At 44.0% G+C, this 20,424-nt stretch overlaps 1 protein-coding gene across 2 annotated transcripts in view; it reads left to right on the top strand.

Moving 5' to 3' along the window:
* Nucleotides 1-20,424, top strand: part of OTUD7A (OTU deubiquitinase 7A) — a 387,452-nt gene that overhangs the window by 323,529 nt on the left and 43,499 nt on the right. For both annotated transcript variants that reach the window (XM_029065552.1, XM_029065554.1), the window contains 2 exons: nucleotides 864-991; nucleotides 3,227-3,376. In XM_029065552.1, the coding sequence (XP_028921385.1) occupies nucleotides 864-991; nucleotides 3,227-3,376 (278 nt within the window). The remainder of the gene's footprint in view (nucleotides 1-863; nucleotides 992-3,226; nucleotides 3,377-20,424) is intronic.

Here is a 20,424-nt window from a genome sequence, read left to right on the forward strand (position 1 = left end):
TCCCTCCTTCTCATCCTTTCCTCTTTGTGTGATTGGAGCACAATGCTTCCACAGATACTGTACTTGCATTTTAAGGCTTTAGGCTTATCCCCAGGTCTTGTCACCTAGTCAGTTGCCTTATTCTCCAGGATTGCCTCAGCGAAAACCCTCTTTTTTATGGCATCTTTTAAGCGCTTACTATGGACCAGGCACTAAGCACTTGGGTAGATACAATATGATCAAGTTGGGCACCTCCCTGTCCCACATGGGGCTCACAGTCTTAATCCCCATTTTACGAACGATTTAACTGAGGCTCAGAGAAGTGAAGTGACTTACCAAAGGTCACACAGCAGACCAGTGTCAGAGCTGGGATCAGAACCCTGGTCAATCAGACTCCCGGGCCTGTGCTGAATCCAATGGGCCATGCTGGGAGAGCTAGAAAGGACGGAAGCAGTATGGTTAGGGGATAAAGCATGGCCCTGGTAGAAGAACTGAGTTCTGTTGTGGCTCGGCCAGTTGTCTGTGTTCTTGGGCAAGCCCACTTCACTGTGCCTCAGTTACTTCTTCTGTAAAATGGGGATTTAGACTGTGAGCCCTTTGTGAGACATGGACTATGTCCTACCCGATAAGCTTGTATCTACTCCATTGCTTAGTACAGTGCTTGGCACATAGTCAGTGCTTAACAAATATACCTTAAAGGGAAAAAAAAAACAGCCGGGGGAAATGGCCTCAGAAGATGACCCTTGGGAGTGGGATTTGAAATGAACCTCTAAAATTGAAAATTCCAATATGCCAGCCTACGTCCACCATTTTTCCTACCAGTTCTCTACTTGAAGAAAAGCTTTGTTTTCTGATGATAAGCCTTTCCTCTCTTGTTTTTTCAGGGTGGACAATTCGGAGGATCCTGTGTATGAAAGCTTAGAGGAGTTCCATGTTTTTGTCTTAGCCCATATATTAAGAAGACCGATTGTGGTTGTAGCAGACACAATGTTAAGGGACTCTGGTGGTGAAGGTAAGTTGATTTAGAAGGATGCAATGTATCGGTCTCCTCAGCAAATGTATCATTTGTGATATTTAAGGATGAAAGACAAAATGTTGTAGTTCTCCTTTTAATATGTAGGTAGAAAGTAGAAGACTGATTAAAAAAAAATAAATGGAACTGAAGCCATTACAATTCATTGACATTTTTAATGACTGAGCATAACTGGATCTAATTGGCCCCCATATATATTTGAAATTTAAGCTATTGTACACCAACGTATCCAAACTAATATTGATGTAAATGTATGGATAACTGGCTTTCCTTCTACTCAGGGTGGTGATATTGGTGTGGGTGCAGGCATTTGTGTGTGTGTGTGTGTATATATATATATATATATGCCTATGTATATATATACACATATATATACACATATATACATATATATGTATATATAGTCATTTAACTTCCCTAAAACCTCATAATTGGAAGGAATCTCAGAAATGTTATGTCTTTTGCAACCTTGGAGCAAGTATCATCAAAATTGCATCACCGTCCATCAGGTGAAAACTGGTCCAATTTGCTTAATGAAGCAAGCTATAGAATGCGAACCACTTTTCCAAGTCCCAGGATTAATAGGATTGAGTCAGTCATTAACTGAGCGCTTATGGTGTCCACAGCACTGTATTAATTGCTCGGGAGTGGACAATATAATAATATAGTGGACACATTCCCTGCCCACAGAGAGCTTCCAGTCTAGAGGGGGAGACAGACGTTAATACGTCAATAAAATTATAGATATGTACGTAATTGCTGGTGGGCTGGGGGGGTGGGGTGGAGTGAAGGGAGTGGGAGAAGAGGAAAGGAGGGACTAGTCAGGGAAGGCCTCTTGGAGATGTGCCTTCAAGAAGGCTTTGAAGGTGGGGAGAGTAATTGTCTGTTGGATATGAAGAGGGAGGCCAGAGGTAGGACATGGGTGAGTGGTTGGCAGTGAGATAAATGAGACGGAGGCAGATGGAGAGTTAGGACACCACCTTTTTGTTTTCGATTCTACCACTTTGGGCTCTATTTTATTTCAGTTACTATAGTTCCCTGTGACTCGGTTGGTCCAACAATGAGAGGAATGCAGTGTGTGTAGAGGAAATAAGGACATGCTATAGGAGCTTTTCATATTCAAAATCCCCATTGATTTCACCAGGAATTTCCTGACTTGTCGGGACTGCAGAATCCATCTCTCTCTCTTAATAATAGTATTTATTTATATATTGTAAATTATTTACCTATATTATTGACTGTCTCCCCACCTAGAGTGCAAGCTCGTTGTGGTCAGCGGCTGTATCTACCAACTCTGTTGTATTGTATTCTCCTAAGCACTTAGTATTGTGCTCTGCACGCAGTTAATGCTCAATAAATACCATTGTTGATGATGATGAGGGGAATCTCAGCATTGTCATTTGAAGTTTTTTAATAGACTTAATCTTCAGTAGCTGTTCTTGGTACCTAATTTTTTTTGTCAATGATAAAAACAAAATTTTATTTTTAATTAAAATCTGTAGCTAGTTTTGGGGAAATGTTCTTCTACCTTGGATAGTTTTTAGGATTTTCCTTCTATATTTTTAATAAGAAATGTGCCTAAAGTAATCCCTTTGTCTCTCCAAAATTTGACTCCTGACATTTTTATCGCCCAGATGATTTAACCTTGTGCTAGTTTAAGCACCTCAGTGGCTTGGATTTGATTAAGGGTGCAATTCAGAGGGCTTTGTAAATTTTGATGGAGAAGAAATGAAAGCAGCAAATAAACTCCTGGAAGCAAGCAGCTTTCATAAACCAGAAGAGAGACTATGGAAAATAAGATGAGAGAAAGATTGCTCTCCAGAATGTTCCGGAAATATTTCCTAGCCTGAGAAATCTAGTGATTATGCAGTTGAAAATATCCTAGAGCCAATTTTTTTTTTTTTTTACTCACGTCACTATACCGCATAGGATTGGGTGATGATAAACAGTGGAAATTACAATCGGAAATGTCTACAATTGGATGAGGAGTATTTGAAAAAAAAAAAAAAAAAAAAGAACTATGGCCCATCTCCCCTCCCCCCCACCCCTGCCTCACCACACCAACGATCTTTTGGTTCACGTGACAGGGAACATGTGGACCAACTCTGTTGTTCTTTTGTACTCTCCCAAGCACTCAGTACAGTGCTCAGCACACAGGAAGGGCTCAACAAATAGGACGGATTGATATTTCCCAAATTCTGTTTGTCGTTTCAGCATTTGCACCTATTCCTTTCGGAGGAATTTACTTGCCCTTGGAAGTTCCACCCAACAGATGCCACTGCTCACCTCTGGTTCTAGCTTACGATCAAGCCCATTTCTCCGCCCTCGTGTCCATGGAGCAAAAAGATCAGCAGAGAGAGCAAGGTGAGCCAAGATTCAAATTGCGAAGGGGCACTGGGGGATGTGGTCATAATGACTAAGAAGGCCACACCCTTTGGGTTCAAGTCAGCAATCTGAATGGTTAGAATTTTACATTCATTTGGAATACCGGTGCGTTATAAAGTATGATAGTAGGAATATGTTTTCAATAGTCTTTTGATGATATTTCCTGAAAAACCTTTGTTTTCATTAAAATCTGTAGTCGTTTTGTCGTTAGAAATGTCAGTATGCAATCTAGTTGTGGGAGCCAGTGTATAATCAATCGACTGTATTTACTGAGTGCTTCCTCTAAGGAGAACACTGTACTTGGTGGAGTACAATATGACAGAGTTGATAGACACACTTCCTTGTGCAGAATGAGCTTATAATTTAGGGGGGAGAGAGACATTAAAATAAATTAATTAGAGGAGCAGTGTGGCTCAGTGGAAAGAGCATGGGATTGGGAGTGGGATTGGTCATGGGCTCGAATCCCAGATCTGCCACTTGTCAGCTGTGTGACTGTGGGCAAGTCACTTCACTTCTCTGGGCCTCAGTGCCTTCATCTGTAAAACGGGGATGAAGACTGTGAGCCTCATGTGGGACATCCTAATTACCCTGTCTACCCCAGCGCTTAGAACAGCGCTGTGCACATAGTAAGCGCTTAATAAATACCGACATTAACATTAAATTACAGATATGTACATAAGTGCGGCAGGGCTTGGGGCTCTCACCCGCTAGACTGTAAGCTACTCGAGAGCAGGGAACGTGTCCACCAACTCTGTTATATTGTACTTTCCCAAGTGTCGGTACAGTGCTCTGCTCACAGTAAGCACTCAATAAATGTGCTCAGTAACTGGAGAAGCAGTGTGGCCCTGTGGAAAGAGTACGGGGGCCTGGGAGTCAGAGAACCTGGATCCTAATCCCTGCTCTGCCGTTTGTCTGCTGTATGTCCTTGGGCAAGTCACTTAACTTTTCTGGGTCTCGGTTCCCTCATCTTCAAATGGGGATTCAGTAACTGTTCTCCGTCCTACTCAGACTGTTAGTCCCATGTTAGGATCTTGAGGTTCTGACGATCTTCTGTTTACCCCAGCGCCGGTACAGTGCTTAGTAAGCACTTAACAGGTATTATTATTACAAATTATAATAAATATTATTGATTAATTGACTCCCTGCCCACAGGAGCTTACGAGGCTTCTCTCCTGTAACGATTATGGAGGGAGTCTGTGGAAGAGGGTTGAGTCCATTATAAGAAAAGTGGAAAACCGGCTAGTGCAGGAATTTTTGGCTACTTGAAACAAGACTGGCTCCTCTCTAGGATGGCCAGTGATAATAATGGAGAGTACCAGTTGGTCCCTTTGCCTAAATGAAGGCACATCTCCTCCAAGAGGCCTTCCCTGACTAAACCCTCCTTTCCTCTTCTCCCACTCCCTTCTGCATCGCCCTGTCTTGCTCCTTTTATTCATCCCCCTCCCAGACCCGTATCACTTATGTACCTATCTGTGATTGATTTTTATTAATGTCTGGCTCCCCGTCTTGACTGCAAGCTCTTTGGGGGCAGAGAAGGTGTCTCTTAATTGTTGTACTCTCCCAAGTGCTTAGTATAGTGCTCCGCATGCAGTAAGCGTCCAGTAAATATGGTGAACTGACCGACTTTGCCAACTTGGAAGCAATCATCTTGTGTTACGTTACTTGCGTGAACATAAAGTGACAGGCAACGTAAGGGCACATGGTAAGGCTCTTGGCAAGACATTTGCAGAACCTGTAGTGCATCACCAAGAAGTTGGGTGCTTATTATGTGACCCTGGGCAATTGGCTTCACTTCTCTGGACCTCAGTTACCTCATCTGTAAAATGGAGATTAAGGCTGGGAGCCCCCAGCTGGGACAGGGATTGTGCCCAACCTGATTAGATTGTACCTACCCAGGGCTTAGAACAGTGCTTGACACATAGTAAGCGCTTCACAAATATCATCATCATTGTTAGTATTAAAAATACCAGACACGAATGAAGGCACCTAGTGCTGCATCAGTGCCTGAGCCGATAGGCCTCTGAAAAAAATTCAATCATCAATTGAAATTGGACATATGACTGTCTGAGAGATCCCAACAGTAATGATGAAAATAATAACAATTGTCTTTAAGTGCTTCCTGTGTGTCAAACGCTGTTCTAAGCGCTGGGTCAAATAAAAGATAATCAGGTCAGACACTTCCTTGTCCCAAGTAGCATTCGCAGTCTAAGTAGAAGAGAGACGAGGCACTTAAGCCCTATTTCACAAATGAGGAAAATAAAGCATAGAGAAGTTAAATGACTTGCTGGAAGTCACACAGGAGGCAAATGGCAAGTCAGAATTAGAACCCAGTTCTTCTGACTCCCAGGCCTCTGCTCTCTCAATTAGGCCGTGCTGCTTCTCTAATCATCCTAATGGGGCTCAAAGGCAGTGTGTCTCTAATGGATAGAGTGTGGGCCTGGTAGTCTAGGGTCATGGATTCTAATTTGAGCTCTGTCAGTTGTCTGTTATGTGACTTTGGGCAAGTCAATTCACTTTTCTGGGCCTCAGTTACTGATCAGTAAAATGGGGATTGAGACTGTGAGCCCCACATGGGACAGGGACTTTGTCCAACCTGATTAACTTGTATCTACCCCAGTGCTTAGTACAGTGCCTGGCACATAGTAAGCACTTAATACCACAGTTATTATTATCATTATTATTATTATGGTCGTTGGCGAGAGCGTGGGCCTGGGAGTCCAAAGGACCTGGGTTCTAACCCCTGCACTGTCAGTTGCTTGCTGTGTCAGGATGGGCATTCACTTAACTTCTCTGTGCTTCTAGACTGTGAGCGCATTGAGGGCAGGAATATGTCTCTCGTTATATTGTACTCTCCCAAGTGCTTAGTACAGTGCTTAGCACACAGTAAGCACTCAATAAATATGATTGAATGAATGAATGTGCCTCAGTTTCCACAATTGTAAGAGGGGAGCCCCATGCCTGCTCTCCCTTTTACTCAGACTGTGAGCCCCATGGGGGACAAGACGTTATCCAACCTAATTGTACCTATCCCAATGCTTACAATTCATTCATTCATTCATTCAATAGTATTTATTGAGCGCTTACTATGTGCAGAGCACTGTACTAAGCGCTTGGGATGAACAAGTCGGCAACAGATAGAGACAGTCCCTGCCGTTTGACGGGCTTACAGTCTAATCGGGGGAGACGGATAGACAAGAACAATGGCACTAAACAGCGTCAAGGGGAAGAACATCTCGTAAAAACAATGGCAACTAAATAGAATCAAGGCGATGTACAATTCATTAACAAAATAAATAGGGTAACGAAAATATATACAGTTGAGTGGACGGGTACAGTGCTGTGGGGATGGGAAGGGAGAGGTGGAGGAGCAGAGGGAAAAGGGGAAAATGAGTGTGGACACACAGTAAGTGCTTAACAAATACCATAAAAAATCCTTTTTATTTTCTCCATAAATCAATGTCATATTTATTGAGCATTTACTGTGTGCAGAGCACTGTACAAAGTGCTTGGGAGAGAACAATATCAAAATAATAGACACATTTCCTATCCACAGTGAACTTTCTCTCCCCTTCTTCTTTCCGGTATGAAGATAACAAAGATTTCCACATTAGTCTCCTCATTTCTGACAAATGCAACAAAACCATGCTAGGCTTCGAGGCTGTCCATCCCCTTGCCCCTTCCTACCTCTCCTCCCTTCTCTCTTTCCACCGCCCACCCCGCACGCTCCGCTCCTCCGCCGCCCGCCTCCTCGCCGTCCCCCGTTCTCGCCCGTCCCGCCGTCGACCCCCGGGCCGCGCCCTCCCGCGGTCCCGGAACGCCCTCCCTCCTCACCTCCGCCAGACCGATTCTCTTCCCCTCTTCAAAACCCTACTTAGAGCTCACCTCCTCCAAGAGGCCTTCCCACACTGAGCTCCCCTTTTCCCTCTGCTCCCTCTACGCCCCCCACCCACCTCTCCGCAGCTAAACCCTCTTCCCCGCTTTCCCTCCGCTCCTCCCCATCTCCCGTCCCCTCCCCTCAGCACCGTACTCGTCCACTCAACTGTATAGATCTTCATCGCCCTATTTATTTTGTTAACGAGATGTACATCGCCTTGATTCTATTTATTTGCTATGGTTTTAATGAGATGTTCTTCCCCTCGATGGTATTTATTGCCATCGTTCTCGTCTGTCCGTCTCCCCCGATTAGACCGTAAGCCCGTCCAAGGGCAGGGACTGTCCCTATCTTTTACCGATTTGTCCATTCCAAGCGCTTAGTACAGTGCTCTGCACATAGTAAGCGCTCAATAAATACCATTGAATGAATGAATGAATGTTCCCAGGTTGATTCAACCAGTTCATAACTGAGCTCCGCACTTGCGCCACAAGTGACAATATGGATATCCCCATTCCAGAGGAGTGGTGACAGCAGAGATGAAGGATCCCACCCACTCTGACGACATAGTGGTATTCAGTCAGTCAGTCAATCATACTTACCGAGCCTTCTGTCTGCAGACACTGTACTACGCGCTTGGGAAAGTACAGAAGAACAATATGACAGACACATCCCCTGCCCACAGTGAGCTTACAGTCTAGAGGTGTAGCACCGACTTCTCTGCCTGCCCCATGCTTATTATGTGCCAAGCACTGCACTAAACACTGGGATAGATACAGGATAATCAAGTTGGTCACAGCTCCTGTCCCACATGGAGCTCCTGGTCCGGAAATGGAGTCAACTCCCCAAACTTGGTTACCACGACTACATGACCCCCCCCCCCCCCCAAATCCATAAGATATAGAAGACCCTCTCTCCCCTAGAATCACCAGATCTTCCCTTGTCATGATCTGTCAGCTCTTACACATAGTCCTGAAATTAGGCCTTCTGATAACTGTTCCAGGAGCAGAATTGAACTGGCTAAAACTTTCCATTATGCAGCAAGGTCTAGCGGGAAGCACATAGACCTTGTTGAATCCTTGCGGAGGATCTGGATTGTAATCCCTCCCCACTTGAGTACTCGTCTGCTGTGTGGTTTTGAACGAATTACTTAACTCCTCTGGGCCTCAGTTCCCTCATCTGTGAAATGGGAGGTTTATTAACTTTCTCCATCCTACTTAGACTGTGGGTCCTGTTTAGGACTTGATTATCTTGTATCTATCCATGTTTAGTACATAGTAAGCACTTAACGAACACTACAGCTACTATTATTATTATTAGCAAAAATAACAATAATAAACACCTCTGATTTTGGTGACACAAGGATAATGTTCATTCAAACACTGGTATTTATTGAGCACTTACTCTGTGTAGAACATGGTACGAGGCACTTGGGAGAGTACAGTGCAACAGAGTTGGTTTCCCGGCCCACAATGAGCTTACAGTCTACGGGCCAGCTTAGACAAATAAAAAACCTAGCTGTTTGAAGTATAAGCTGTTTATTTTAGTAAATTTGCTTATTGTGGAAAGGAATTAGGAAATATATCCCTGAGAATTTCCAATTGGGAGGCTGAACAGGATGGGGGTACTTTTTAGAGCTTTAATTATGTAAGACTAGTTAGTAGTAAGAATATTTATTGAGTATCTATTTGGTGCCACTGAGCCAGGCATTCTGGGAAGGACAGAATAATGATGTGACAGCTCACAAGGAAATTACACTCTAATGGAGGAGACAAAATAGAAATATTTTCAGTACTTGACGAATAAAGTGAGCAGACATATTATACATGATTGCTAAGGAGAGTATAAATGAGCACATAAACAATACTTCTGTCGAAAACCTGTATTATACAACCTGCAAGTATCTTATGTCTCCTTTCAGATTTTGACTTTAGGGTTAGGATACGGCGTATGATCTGAAACAGAAAAAAATGAATGGTTAAGCATTCATTAATAGTAGCTGTGATCTACCAAAAATGGAAACAAGAGAAAGATAGCACATTTTGGTGTTGGCCAGGTGATATGAGTCAGAGATAGGAAACTATAAAAAAAACTGTGAAACCAGTTGTTATGGAAATATCATGTTGCTTCTCTACAAGTAGTTATTTCCAGATATAAAACTTTTGCTATAGAAAAGAAGTCTTTACATTTTCGAAAGTTTCCAACATTGAACTTCCAATGAGAACAAGACACTTGCTTCATTATTATTCTCACTTGGGTGCTTGGTATTAGTATCCGCAATGTCCTTATGAAATAAGAATCTGCTTTGGTTACTCCTTAGGAAGGGCATTAGAATTATATGAATTTTTGGAGTTGGGAACCTAAATCCTTGGTTGTATTTCCACCTTAAATTTCCATCATGCCTGGAGAAAGGCATATAAATGATTTACAGCTCTCAAAAACCTCTGAGATGCTGCTGTCTGGGAATGGTGATGAGGAAATATGGTGACCAAAGGCAGGAGAGTATACAGTAAAGCTGAACCTGTGAAAATTTTCAAATAAAATAGAGCCTATTTATGGCAAATGAGAAGACGGTATGCCCCACGATGATGCCTGACATCGGAGTGTTGCTGTAAATGGGTCATGGTAAAAGTGAATCCTAGAGACCGTCTTTCTAATCAACGTCTTAAGCCTCCGGTAGTTGCCCGTCCAACCTCCTTACTGTCGGCGGTAAAGCCCTCAATCGCCTTGACCCCTCCTACCTCGTCTCGCTGCTCGCTGCTCAAAAGCCACCACACTTTGCTCCTCTAAAGGCAGTCCACTCACTATACCTCAAAACTCGTCTATCTCACTGCCGACCTCTCACCCGTGTCCTACCTCCTGCTTGGAATGCCCTCCCACTTCATATCTGACAGATGAACTCTCCCCCCACCTTCAAAACTTTATTAAAAGCCTATCGTCTTCAAGAATCCTTCCCTGAGCCCTCGTTTCCTCTTATCCTCTTCCCTTCATTCACCCTTGCGCTTGGATTTACTCCTTCAATTCACCTCTCCCTCAGCCCCGCAGCACTTATGTATGTATTCAAAATGTATTTGTTAATATTAATGTTTGTCTCCCCCTCTAGACTGTAAGCTGGTTGTGGGCAGGGAATCAATTCTGTTATATTGTAGTGCTTTGCACTCTGTGCCTCAGTTACCTCATCTGTAAAATGGGGATGAAGACTGTGAGCCTCCTGTGGGACAACCTGATGACCCTGTATCTACCCCAGCGCTTAGAACAGTGCTGTGCACATAGTAAGCGCTTAACAAATGCCAACATTATTATTATTATTACAGTGTTCAGCGCACAGTAAGCACTCAATAGATATGATTGATTGATTGAAGGGCGTGCATTTTTTATCTGGATGCAATCGTATTTTCCAAGCGCTTAGTACGGTGCTCTGCCCACAGTCAGTGCTCAATAAATACGACCGAATGAATGAACGAGTTGAACAGCAACCGCTGGAATTTACAGGACAGTAGCGGGACATGTTCTAATCATCTTTCTAAGTAGGGAGAGCTCATTGTAAATTCAACTTGATGGAAATGATGATGATGGTATTTGTTAAGTGCTTACTCTATGCCAAGCACTGTGCTAAGCGCCGGGGTGGATACCAGCAAATCGGGTTGGACACAGTCCTTGTCCCACCGTCTCAATTCCCATTTTATAGATTAACTGAGGCACAGAGAAGTGGAGTGACTTGCCCATGGGGATCAGAACCCATGACCTTCTCACTCCCAGGCCCTCCTCTGAAAAATGGGAGGTAAAATTCCACTCTCCTCTTGGGTTGAGAAGCAGCGTGGCTCAGTGGGAAAAGCCCGGGCTTGGGAGTCAGAGGTCATGGGTTCGAATCCCGGCTCCACCACTTGTCAGCTGTGTGGCTGTGGGCAAGTCACTTCTCTTCTCTGTGCCTCGGTTACCTCATCTGTAAAATGGGGATTAAGACAGTGAGCCTCACGTGGGACAACCTGATTACCCTGTATCTACCCCAGCGCTTAGAACAGTGCTCTGCACATACCCCAGCGCTTAAGCACATAGTAATAATAATTATTATTATTATTGAGAGTTTCACGTGTGCCATGTCTAATCTGAATATCAATTATCTAATTCCAACACATACCGCAGTGCTTAGCACCTCATAAGGAGTTAATAAATGCCAGAACTGTAACTGATTCTGTCCGGGGATTGACTTAACGAGCATTGTTCAGAAGTTGGAAGGAAAGAAAGTCTGTAGTGTATCATCATAGCCGTATCTGACTTGTTGGAAAAGTGAGAGGGAAAAGGAGGGAAAATTGGGGAGAGGAGGCTATCATACTCTCCCAAACACTTAGTACAGTGCTCTGCACACAGCAGACACTCAATAAAAAACTATTGATTTGGTTGTTGATGGAAAATGCGTAAGTCACTTAATCAACTGACAGAGGGTTCCCACAGATATTGCCAAGTGGGAGAAAAAAGGAGTGAGAAGTTAACTAGAGAAAGAGCTGGCTCAAGCTTTTTTTATGGTACTCGTTAAGCACTTGCTATATGCCAGGCACTGTACTAAGCGCTGGTGTAGATACAAGTTAATTAAGTCGGACATAGGCCCTGTCCCACATGGAGCTCAGAGTCTTAATCCCCATTTAGACCGTGAGCCCATCATTGGGCAGCGAATGTCCCTGTCTGTTGCCGAATTGTCCATTCCAAGCGCTTAGTACAGTGCTCTGCACATAGTAAGCGCTCAATAAATACTATTGAATGAATGAATGTTACGGAAGAAGTAACTGACGCACAGAAAAGTCAAGTGACTTGCCCAAGGTCACACAGCAGACATGTGGAGGAGCTGGCATTAGAACCCACATCCTTCTGACTCCCAGGGCCGTGCTCTTTCCGCTGGGCAATTCTACCTTCTCAGGTACTTCATAGGAGCAATAAACACAGATGTTAAGCATGGTCCATTGAGGCTTTTCAAGTTTAAAAGTGCGTGCTGGGGAGGACCTGGTGTCTATGTAACCCTGCTTAGAAGGTAAACCTGTGGATTTTCTTTATGCCCTTCAACTCCTAAGGTGAATTTAGTCCGGATGTCTTCTGAGAGAGCACAGCCTTTGACTCATCATAGAAGGATTTCTTCATTTAGCGATGAAGATGAAAACCGATTAATCACTCAGTTAATATTTACTGAGTGCTTTATTTTTCTCAAAAAATGTTCGGATCACGTTTTCCCATTGGTCAAGAACTTCCAGCCGTTGCCCATTCACTTCCGCGTCAGACCAAAACCCGTTACCCTCGGCTTTAAAGCGCTCGATCTTCTTGCCCCCTCTTATTGTGCCTTGCTGATTTCCTACTATGACCCAGCACTCTCACTTCGCTTCTCTAATGCCAACCTACACCCTGTGCCTTGATATGGTCTATCTCACTTCCGACCCCTTGCCCACATCCTGCCTCTGGCCTGGCATTCCCTCCACCTTCATATCTGACACACCATCACTTTCCCAACCTCCAAATTCCTATTAAAATCTCATCTCCTCTAAGACGTCTTCCCCGACCGAGTCCTCATTTCCCATACTCCCTCTCCCTTCTGCACTGTGCTTGCACTCGTGTGTGTAGCCTTTATTCACCCCGCCCTCAGCCCCACAGCACTTATGTAGTAATAATAATAATTGTAGTATTTAACTAGCACTTACTCTGTGCCAAGTACTGTACTAAGCGCTGAGGTAATAATAATAATAATAATCATGGTATTTGTTAAGTGCTTCCTATGTGTCAAGCACTGTTCTAAGCACAGGGGTGGATACAGGGAAATCAGGTTGTCCCACGTGGGGCTCAGGTTCTTAATCCCCATTTTACAGATGAGGTAACTGAGGCACAGAGAAGTAAACTCACTTGCCCAAGGTCACAGCAGATAAGTGGTGGAGTCAGTGTTAGAACCCAAGTCCTCTAGCCCACGCTCTTGCCAATAAGCCACGCTGCTTCCCTGTACCTATGGGTAGATATACAAATCCATCATTTATTTTAATATCTCGTCCCACGTGAGGCTCACAGTTAATCCCCATTTTACAGATGAGGTGAGCGAGGCACAGAGAAGTTAAGTGACTTGGCCACAGTCACACAGCTGACAAGTGGCGGAGCCGGGACTCGAACCCAATTCCTCTAGCCCATGCTCTTTCCATTAAGCCACGCTGCTTCCCTGTACCTATGGGTAGATATACAAATCCATAATTTATTTTAATATCTCTCTCCCCTTTTAGTCTGTAAGTTCCTTGTGGGCAAGGAACACCTCTGCCAAATCCAAAGTATTGTACTTACCCAAGCACTTAGCACGGTGCTCCGCGCACAGTAAGCGCTCAGTGAATATAATTGACAGGCACGATCCCTGCCCTCAAGAAGTTGACAATCTAGTGGGAAAAATGGCTCCAATCTTCACAACTGTAAAGTTTAGGGTCGGTTTGTTCTCAGCGTGGTGAAGACTTGGGTGGTGGGACTGGTCTGATCGAACCCAGCAACTTCCTAAGGAGGTGATTGTTGTGGCCTCATTTCTCACTCTGTGTGGTGAAGCTCTCCAGGTGGGGAACGCGATATGGAATCGACAGAAGAAGGTTATGAAATAAAACAGCTGACGTACCATCAACCGTCGGGTTTCACTAGAGAGAATTTAAGTTCTCTGAAGATTATTTTCTTGGGAAAAACGAAGCTTAGACCCTTACTAATAAGCAAGTGTCAAATCGAAATTCTTTTAATCGGGAGTTGGGGTTGATTATTCTCAAAAGTATGTATCCATTTATTTGTCAGTTCAAAGGCACAGTGACCTCATTATGAAGACTGATTTTCCTTAAATGGATAAATGCAATGGCTCTAATCCCAACCTAGCTCAAAGGATCCTTTGATTTAAATGTTACAAGGAGACACTGTGAGCGAAAAAGCATCTCCTGTTTTATTGCCAATCCTTCCTCCAAAATGTTCAGATGTGTGGAAGGAAGAGTAGCCCTAGAGTAACCTTAGAGAAGTTGAGAACTCTTAAGAAACCCAGAAACCTCCTCACCCCCTCCTCACTAACAACCAGTTGATTTAATGTAGACAAATAGTCATTTTTTGAAACAAATGAGCCGGATGCTTGTTTGCTCATTGTGCTGTATTATATTTTTATGTTATTTTTAAGTGCTTGCTATGTGTCAGGCAGTGTATTAGGCACTGGGGTAGAGACAAGGTAATCAGGTTGGACACAGTCCATGCGTGTATATGCCCCTTTTACAGATGAGGTACCTGAAGCACAGAGAGGTTGTGACTCGCCCGAGGTCACACAGCAGACAGACAGCGGAGCCAGGATTGGAACCCGGGCCCCTGCTCTTTCTATTAGACGACTCTGCTTCTCAAGGGCTATCATGTACTAGAGTTCTCAATCGATGGTATTCATTGAACATTTACTTTACTTTTTGCAGAGCATTATACTAAGCACTGGGGAGAGCACAGAACAGTGGGTAGACAAGATCCTTGATTTCAAGGAGCTTACAACCTAGCCCGAAGAAGCTACTGGTGATCAAATTTACCCACGGGGCCTGCGTGGCTGTAAAGGCCAATCCGAGACCCACGTTTCTGACGACAGTGTAAACACACAAAAACTCTCGTGTGATATGCTGTCCTGTCAGTCAATTGGATTTATTGAACGCTTACGGTGTGCAGAGCACTGTATGAAGAGTTTGGGAGACCACTATATAGCAATGTCACAGACACATTCCCTGCCCCCAGTGAGCTTACATTCTACTAGGGAGAAACACATCAATATAAATAAATAATTATATATGTCGGGTACTGCACTGGGTCCTCTTTTTCCTTTGCCTTCTTGTCTCACAGTTCTTACAGGCTTTCTACCAGTCAATCAGTCATATTTCTGAGTTCTCACATTGTGTAGAGCTCTGTGACAAGCCCTTGGGAGAGTACAGTATAAGAGATGGTAGACACATTCCCTGCCCACAAAGAGCTTCGGGTCTATTGGAAAAGAGCCGCTCTTTTCCTGATTACTAGTCCGAGGCCTTTCTTAAATTCTTGTCTGATTATCATGAAGACTAAACATCCAGTTTTAGAATCAGTGTCTGTCTACCAACTCATTATATTGCACTCTCTGAAGTGTTTAATACAATGTTCTGTACCCAGTAAGCACTCAATAAATATGATTGATTAATAGATTGATAGAATAATAATGTTGGTATTTGTTGGCATTTGTTAAGCGCTTACTATGTGCAGAGCACTGTTCTAAGCGCTGGGGTAGATACAGAGTAATCAGGTTGTTCCATGTGAGGCTCACAGTCTTAATCCCCATTTTACGGATGAGTCAACTAAGGAACAGAGAAGTTAAGTGAATCGCCCACAGTCACAGAGCTGACAAGTGGCAGAGCCGGGAGTCGAACCCACGACCTCTTAGTCCGAAGCCCAGGCTCTTTCCACTGAGCCGCGCTGCTTCCCCGCAAAAGTAAAAGAGAACTTTTATTCTTCCGCAAACACTGAGGAAAAAGAAAACTCTAAATGTAATGTCTGATAAATCTTCGGGCTTCATTTTAGGAAAAGCACAGGTGAAAGACTTGTCCAAAGTAGAGTTGTTGATTAAAAACTGCCAGCATAATCTTTCAGGGAACATGTCTGCCAACTCTGCTTTATTGTACTCTTCCGAGCGCTTAGTACAGTTCTCAGCACGTAAAAAGCGCTCAACAAATACCACTGATGATGATGACAGTCTCTTTGACCACGCTCATATCTCACTGTCAACCACCGAATACCCCTGCTTTGAAAGAAGACAGAGGCTTCTGGTGTAATATTTTTGATAAAATGCAATTTGACTACTCTGATACTTTATTCTCTCAGCTTCAGATGGTTCTCAAAGCTGAGTCCTGCAACAGGCAGCTGCATCTTCCTGATTGATGTCGTCACCTCTCCCGAGGCCCCTCTGAATATGTACGAGGATTAAAGAGAAATCCTGCATTCCCCACCGCTTCCTCCTTGTCCCCCTGTACATAGACCCCAAAGTGATTTTTGATCATAGTCTTATCGGGAAAGCTTTCGCGGTATAGTGCTGGCCTGTGGTTGTGGGAGAAGAAGGACAAAACTAGAAGTATTGATGGCAGATCTTGCTCTGAGGCCCAGGGCTCTTGCCTAAGATGGCCAATTTGGTCGCCTCCCCAGCCTTGTCCTCTGCTCCCATAAGCATGACTGCCTGGGAGGTTGGAGTCTACGCAGTAATGTGGACTCGTTCATTCAACTGTATTGATTGAGCTGTATTTATTGAGGCTGTAATTAGGCAAATCGGAGGAAAATAATAATAATAATAATGTTGGTATTTGTTAAGCGCTTACTATGTGCCGAGCACTGTTCGAAGCGCTGAGGTAGACACAGGGGAATCAGGTTGTCCCACGTGGGGCTCACGGTCTTCATCCCCATTTTACAGATGTGGTAACTGAGGCCCAGAGAAGTGAAGTGACTTGCCCACAGTCACACAGCTGACAAGTGGCCTAGCCGGGATAAGAGGGAAGGAGGTCAGTAGGTCGGTTAATCATGTTTATTGAGCGCTTACTGTGTGCGGAGCACTGTACTAAGCACTTGGGAGAGTACAATGCAACAATGAACAGACACATTCCTTGCTCACAACGAGCACCCACTGTTGCCCAGTATTCAGCCCCTTACTATGCGCTTAGTACGTAGTAAGCGCTCAACACAAAACAAATACACTTTTCCTCTTCTCTCACTCCCTTTTGTGTCGCCCTGACTTGTTCCCTTTATTCACCTCCCCTCCTAGCCCCACAGTACTAATGCACATATCTGTCATTTATTTATATGAACATCTGTCTCCCCTTCTAGACTGTAGAAGGGAGTGTCGGGAGGGAGTGTGTCTGTTATGATGTCATTTTGTACTCTCCCAAGCACTTAGTACAGTGCTCTGCACCCAGTAAGTGCTCAATAAACATGATCAACTGATCTACTGACCTCCTTCCCTCTTTTCTGAGAAGCAGCGTGGCTCAGTGGAAAGAGCCCGGGCTTTGGAGTCAGAGGTCATGGGTTCGACTCCCGGCTCTGCCACTTGTCAGCTGTGTGACTGTGGGCGAGTCACTTCACTTCTCTGTGCCTCAATTACCTCATCTGTAAAATGGGGATTAAGACTGTGAGCCCTACGGGGGACAATCTGATTCCCCAGTGTCTACCCCAGCGCTTAGAACAGTGCTCTGCACATAGTAAGCGCTTAACAAATACCAACATTATTATGGGGAAGCAGCGCGGCTCAGTGGAAAGAGCCCGGGCTTCGGAGTCAGAGGTCATGGGTTCGACTCCCGGCTCTGCCACTTGTCAGCTGTGTGACTGTGGGCGAGTCACTTCACTTCTCTGTGCTTCAGTGACCTCATCTGTAAAATGGGGATTAACTGTGAGCCTCACGTGCGACAACCTGATTACCCTGTATCTACTCCAGCGCTTAGAACAGTGCTCTGCACATAGTAAGCGCTTAACAAATACCAACATTATTATTTTTTCCTCTGATTTGCCTAATTACAGCCTCCTCATCACCTCCCATTTGTCCCTCTCTTTCTCTGATTTGCCCCGATTACTTACTGTTCGTCACTTCCCTTGTGTGGACTCTATCTGGTTAACCTGGGATGGTCCGTAGGTTCTGAGAAGAGATAGAAAATGATCTGAATGCATTGTGTTTGTGCCACATTGTACTTAGAATCGGTCACTTGGATTGCTAGGGAACATATCTCCCAATCCTGTTGTAGCTCACTCTCCCAAGCCTAAAGTGCTCTGCACACAGTAAGCTCTCAGTAAATACCATTGATTCATTTATTGATTAGGACAGAGACTCTTATCTTCCCAACACACCGGCAAACCCAGGATAAACATTAGTAACCTATATGAAAATCAATCAACCAATGGTATTTATTGAGTGTTTATTATGTGCAGAGCGCTGCACTAAGCCCTTGGGAGAGTATAATCCAACAGAATTAGAGTTTACAGTCTAGAAGGCGAGACGGACATTAATATAAACCAGTAATTTATAATGAATAATTCAAATATGTACATAAGTGCTGTGGGATTGGAGGTGGGGCAACTATCCAATGGCCAAATGTCACAGATCCGAGTGCAGAGACGCCGTAGAAGCAAGCTGGGGAAAAAAGAGCTTTATTGGGGAAGGCTTCTTGGAAGAGATGTGACTTTAATAATGCTTTGAAGGTGGAGAGAGTGGTGGTGTGGAGTATAGGGATGGGGAGGGAGTTCCAGGTTAATGGGAGGATGTGGGAAAGGAGTTGATGGCCAAATAGATGAGATGGGGACAAAGTAAGTATGCTGGTGCTAGAGGAGGTGAAGTAGGAGGGGACCGGCTGATTGAGCGCTTTAAAGCCGGTGGTCAGGAGTTTCTGTTTGATGTGGAGGTGGATGGGCAGCCATTGAAGGTCCTGGAGGAATGGAGAGATAGAGACTGAACATTTTTGTTGAAAGATGATCTGCCCCGCAGAGCGAAGTACCGATTGGAGTGGGGAGAGACGGGAGGCAGGAAGGTCAGCAAGGAGGCAGATGCTTTGGTCCAAGTGGGTTGGGATAAGTGCTTGGATGAGGGTGTTAAAAGTTTGGATGGAGAGGGAAGGGTAGATCTTAACAATGTTGTGAAGTTACAACTGGCAGGATTTGGTGACAGATTGAATATGTAAGTGGGATGAGAGAGATGAGTTGAGGGCAATGCCAAGTTATGGACATCTGAGATTGGAAAATAGTGGTGATGATAAATAATGATTATGGTACTTATAAAGTGCTTACTATGTGCCAAGCACTGGTATCGTCTCTGGTGACAGGAAAGACATGGAGAGGATAGGGTTTGGTTGGGAAGATAATATTCCCACCCAAAACAAAATATTGGGTTTTTAAACCGGCATTGTAAAACAAATCAGTTAGAAACTTGCTCTTTTTTGGGCGGGGAGGGTGGCGGTTATTTTTTGGAAAAGGAAGGTTTTTCCGTCTAGACCTTTTGATCAAAGCCAACAGGTACTAATCATTGAGCCTCCTGATGCTATGAAATTTGGAGCAGTTTCTTTCCTGGCATGGAGAAAAATTGCCTTGAGAGGGGCAAGAATTCAGTAAGAGATGTGATTGGTGGTGGGATGTTCGTGAATAGTGAAATCTATTAATCTACTGAGAAGCAGCTTAACCTAGTGGAAAGATCATGGGTCTGGGAGCCAGAGGGTCTGGATTCTAATTCTGGTTCTGCCACTTGCCAGAGGTGGGACCTGGGGAAAGTCATTTAACTTCTCTATGCCTCAAATTCCTCATCTATAAAATAATGATTCAATACCTGTTCTCCCTCCCATTCCGACTGTGAGCCCTATGTGGGGCAGGACCTATGTCTTATCTGTTTTCATTTATCTACCCCAATGCTTAATAAATTGTTTGGCATGATAAACACTTAACTGATGCCACAATTATTATTCTCCACATTATTATCATTATTGTCATCATCATCATGAAGCCACATGGCCTAGTGGCAAGAGCATGGGCTTGGAAGTTAGAGGATGTGGGTTCTAATCCTAGTTCTGCCACTTGTCTGCTGTGTGACCTTGGGCAAGTTACTTCACTTCTTTGGGCCTCAGTTACCTCATCTGTAAAATGGGGATTAAGACTGAGCCCCATGTGGGACAGGGATTGTGTCCAGCCAGGGATTGTGTCCGACCTTATTACCTTCTTTCTATCCCAGCGCTTAGAGCAGTGCTCGGCACATAGCGCTTAACGAATATCATCATTATTATTATTATTGTAATCATTAAATTGCTTAATCTCCCTGTTTTCTCTTCTGGAAAATGGTGATAAAATACTTTTCCCTTTTAGATTGTGATCTCTTGCAGGACAAGAACCGTGTTTTATCTGATTATCTTATTTCTACCCCAACAATTAACACAGTGCTCATTATATAATAAGCAGTCAATCAATTGTATTCATTGAGTGTTTACAGTGTGTAGTTGGTAGACATTCTCTGCCTATAGTCTAGAGGGAAATCCAGACACTAATGTAAATAAGTAAATAAATTATGGGTATGTACAAAATGCTGTGGGGTTGAGGGAGAGGTGAAGAAAGGGTGCTAATTCAAATACAAGGGTGATACAGAAGGAAGTGGGAGAAGAGGAAATGAGGGCTTAGT

The sequence above is a fragment of the Ornithorhynchus anatinus genome, chromosome 5 (assembly GCF_004115215.2).
Source record: "Ornithorhynchus anatinus isolate Pmale09 chromosome 5, mOrnAna1.pri.v4, whole genome shotgun sequence".
Taxonomy (NCBI): Eukaryota; Metazoa; Chordata; class Mammalia; order Monotremata; family Ornithorhynchidae; genus Ornithorhynchus; species Ornithorhynchus anatinus.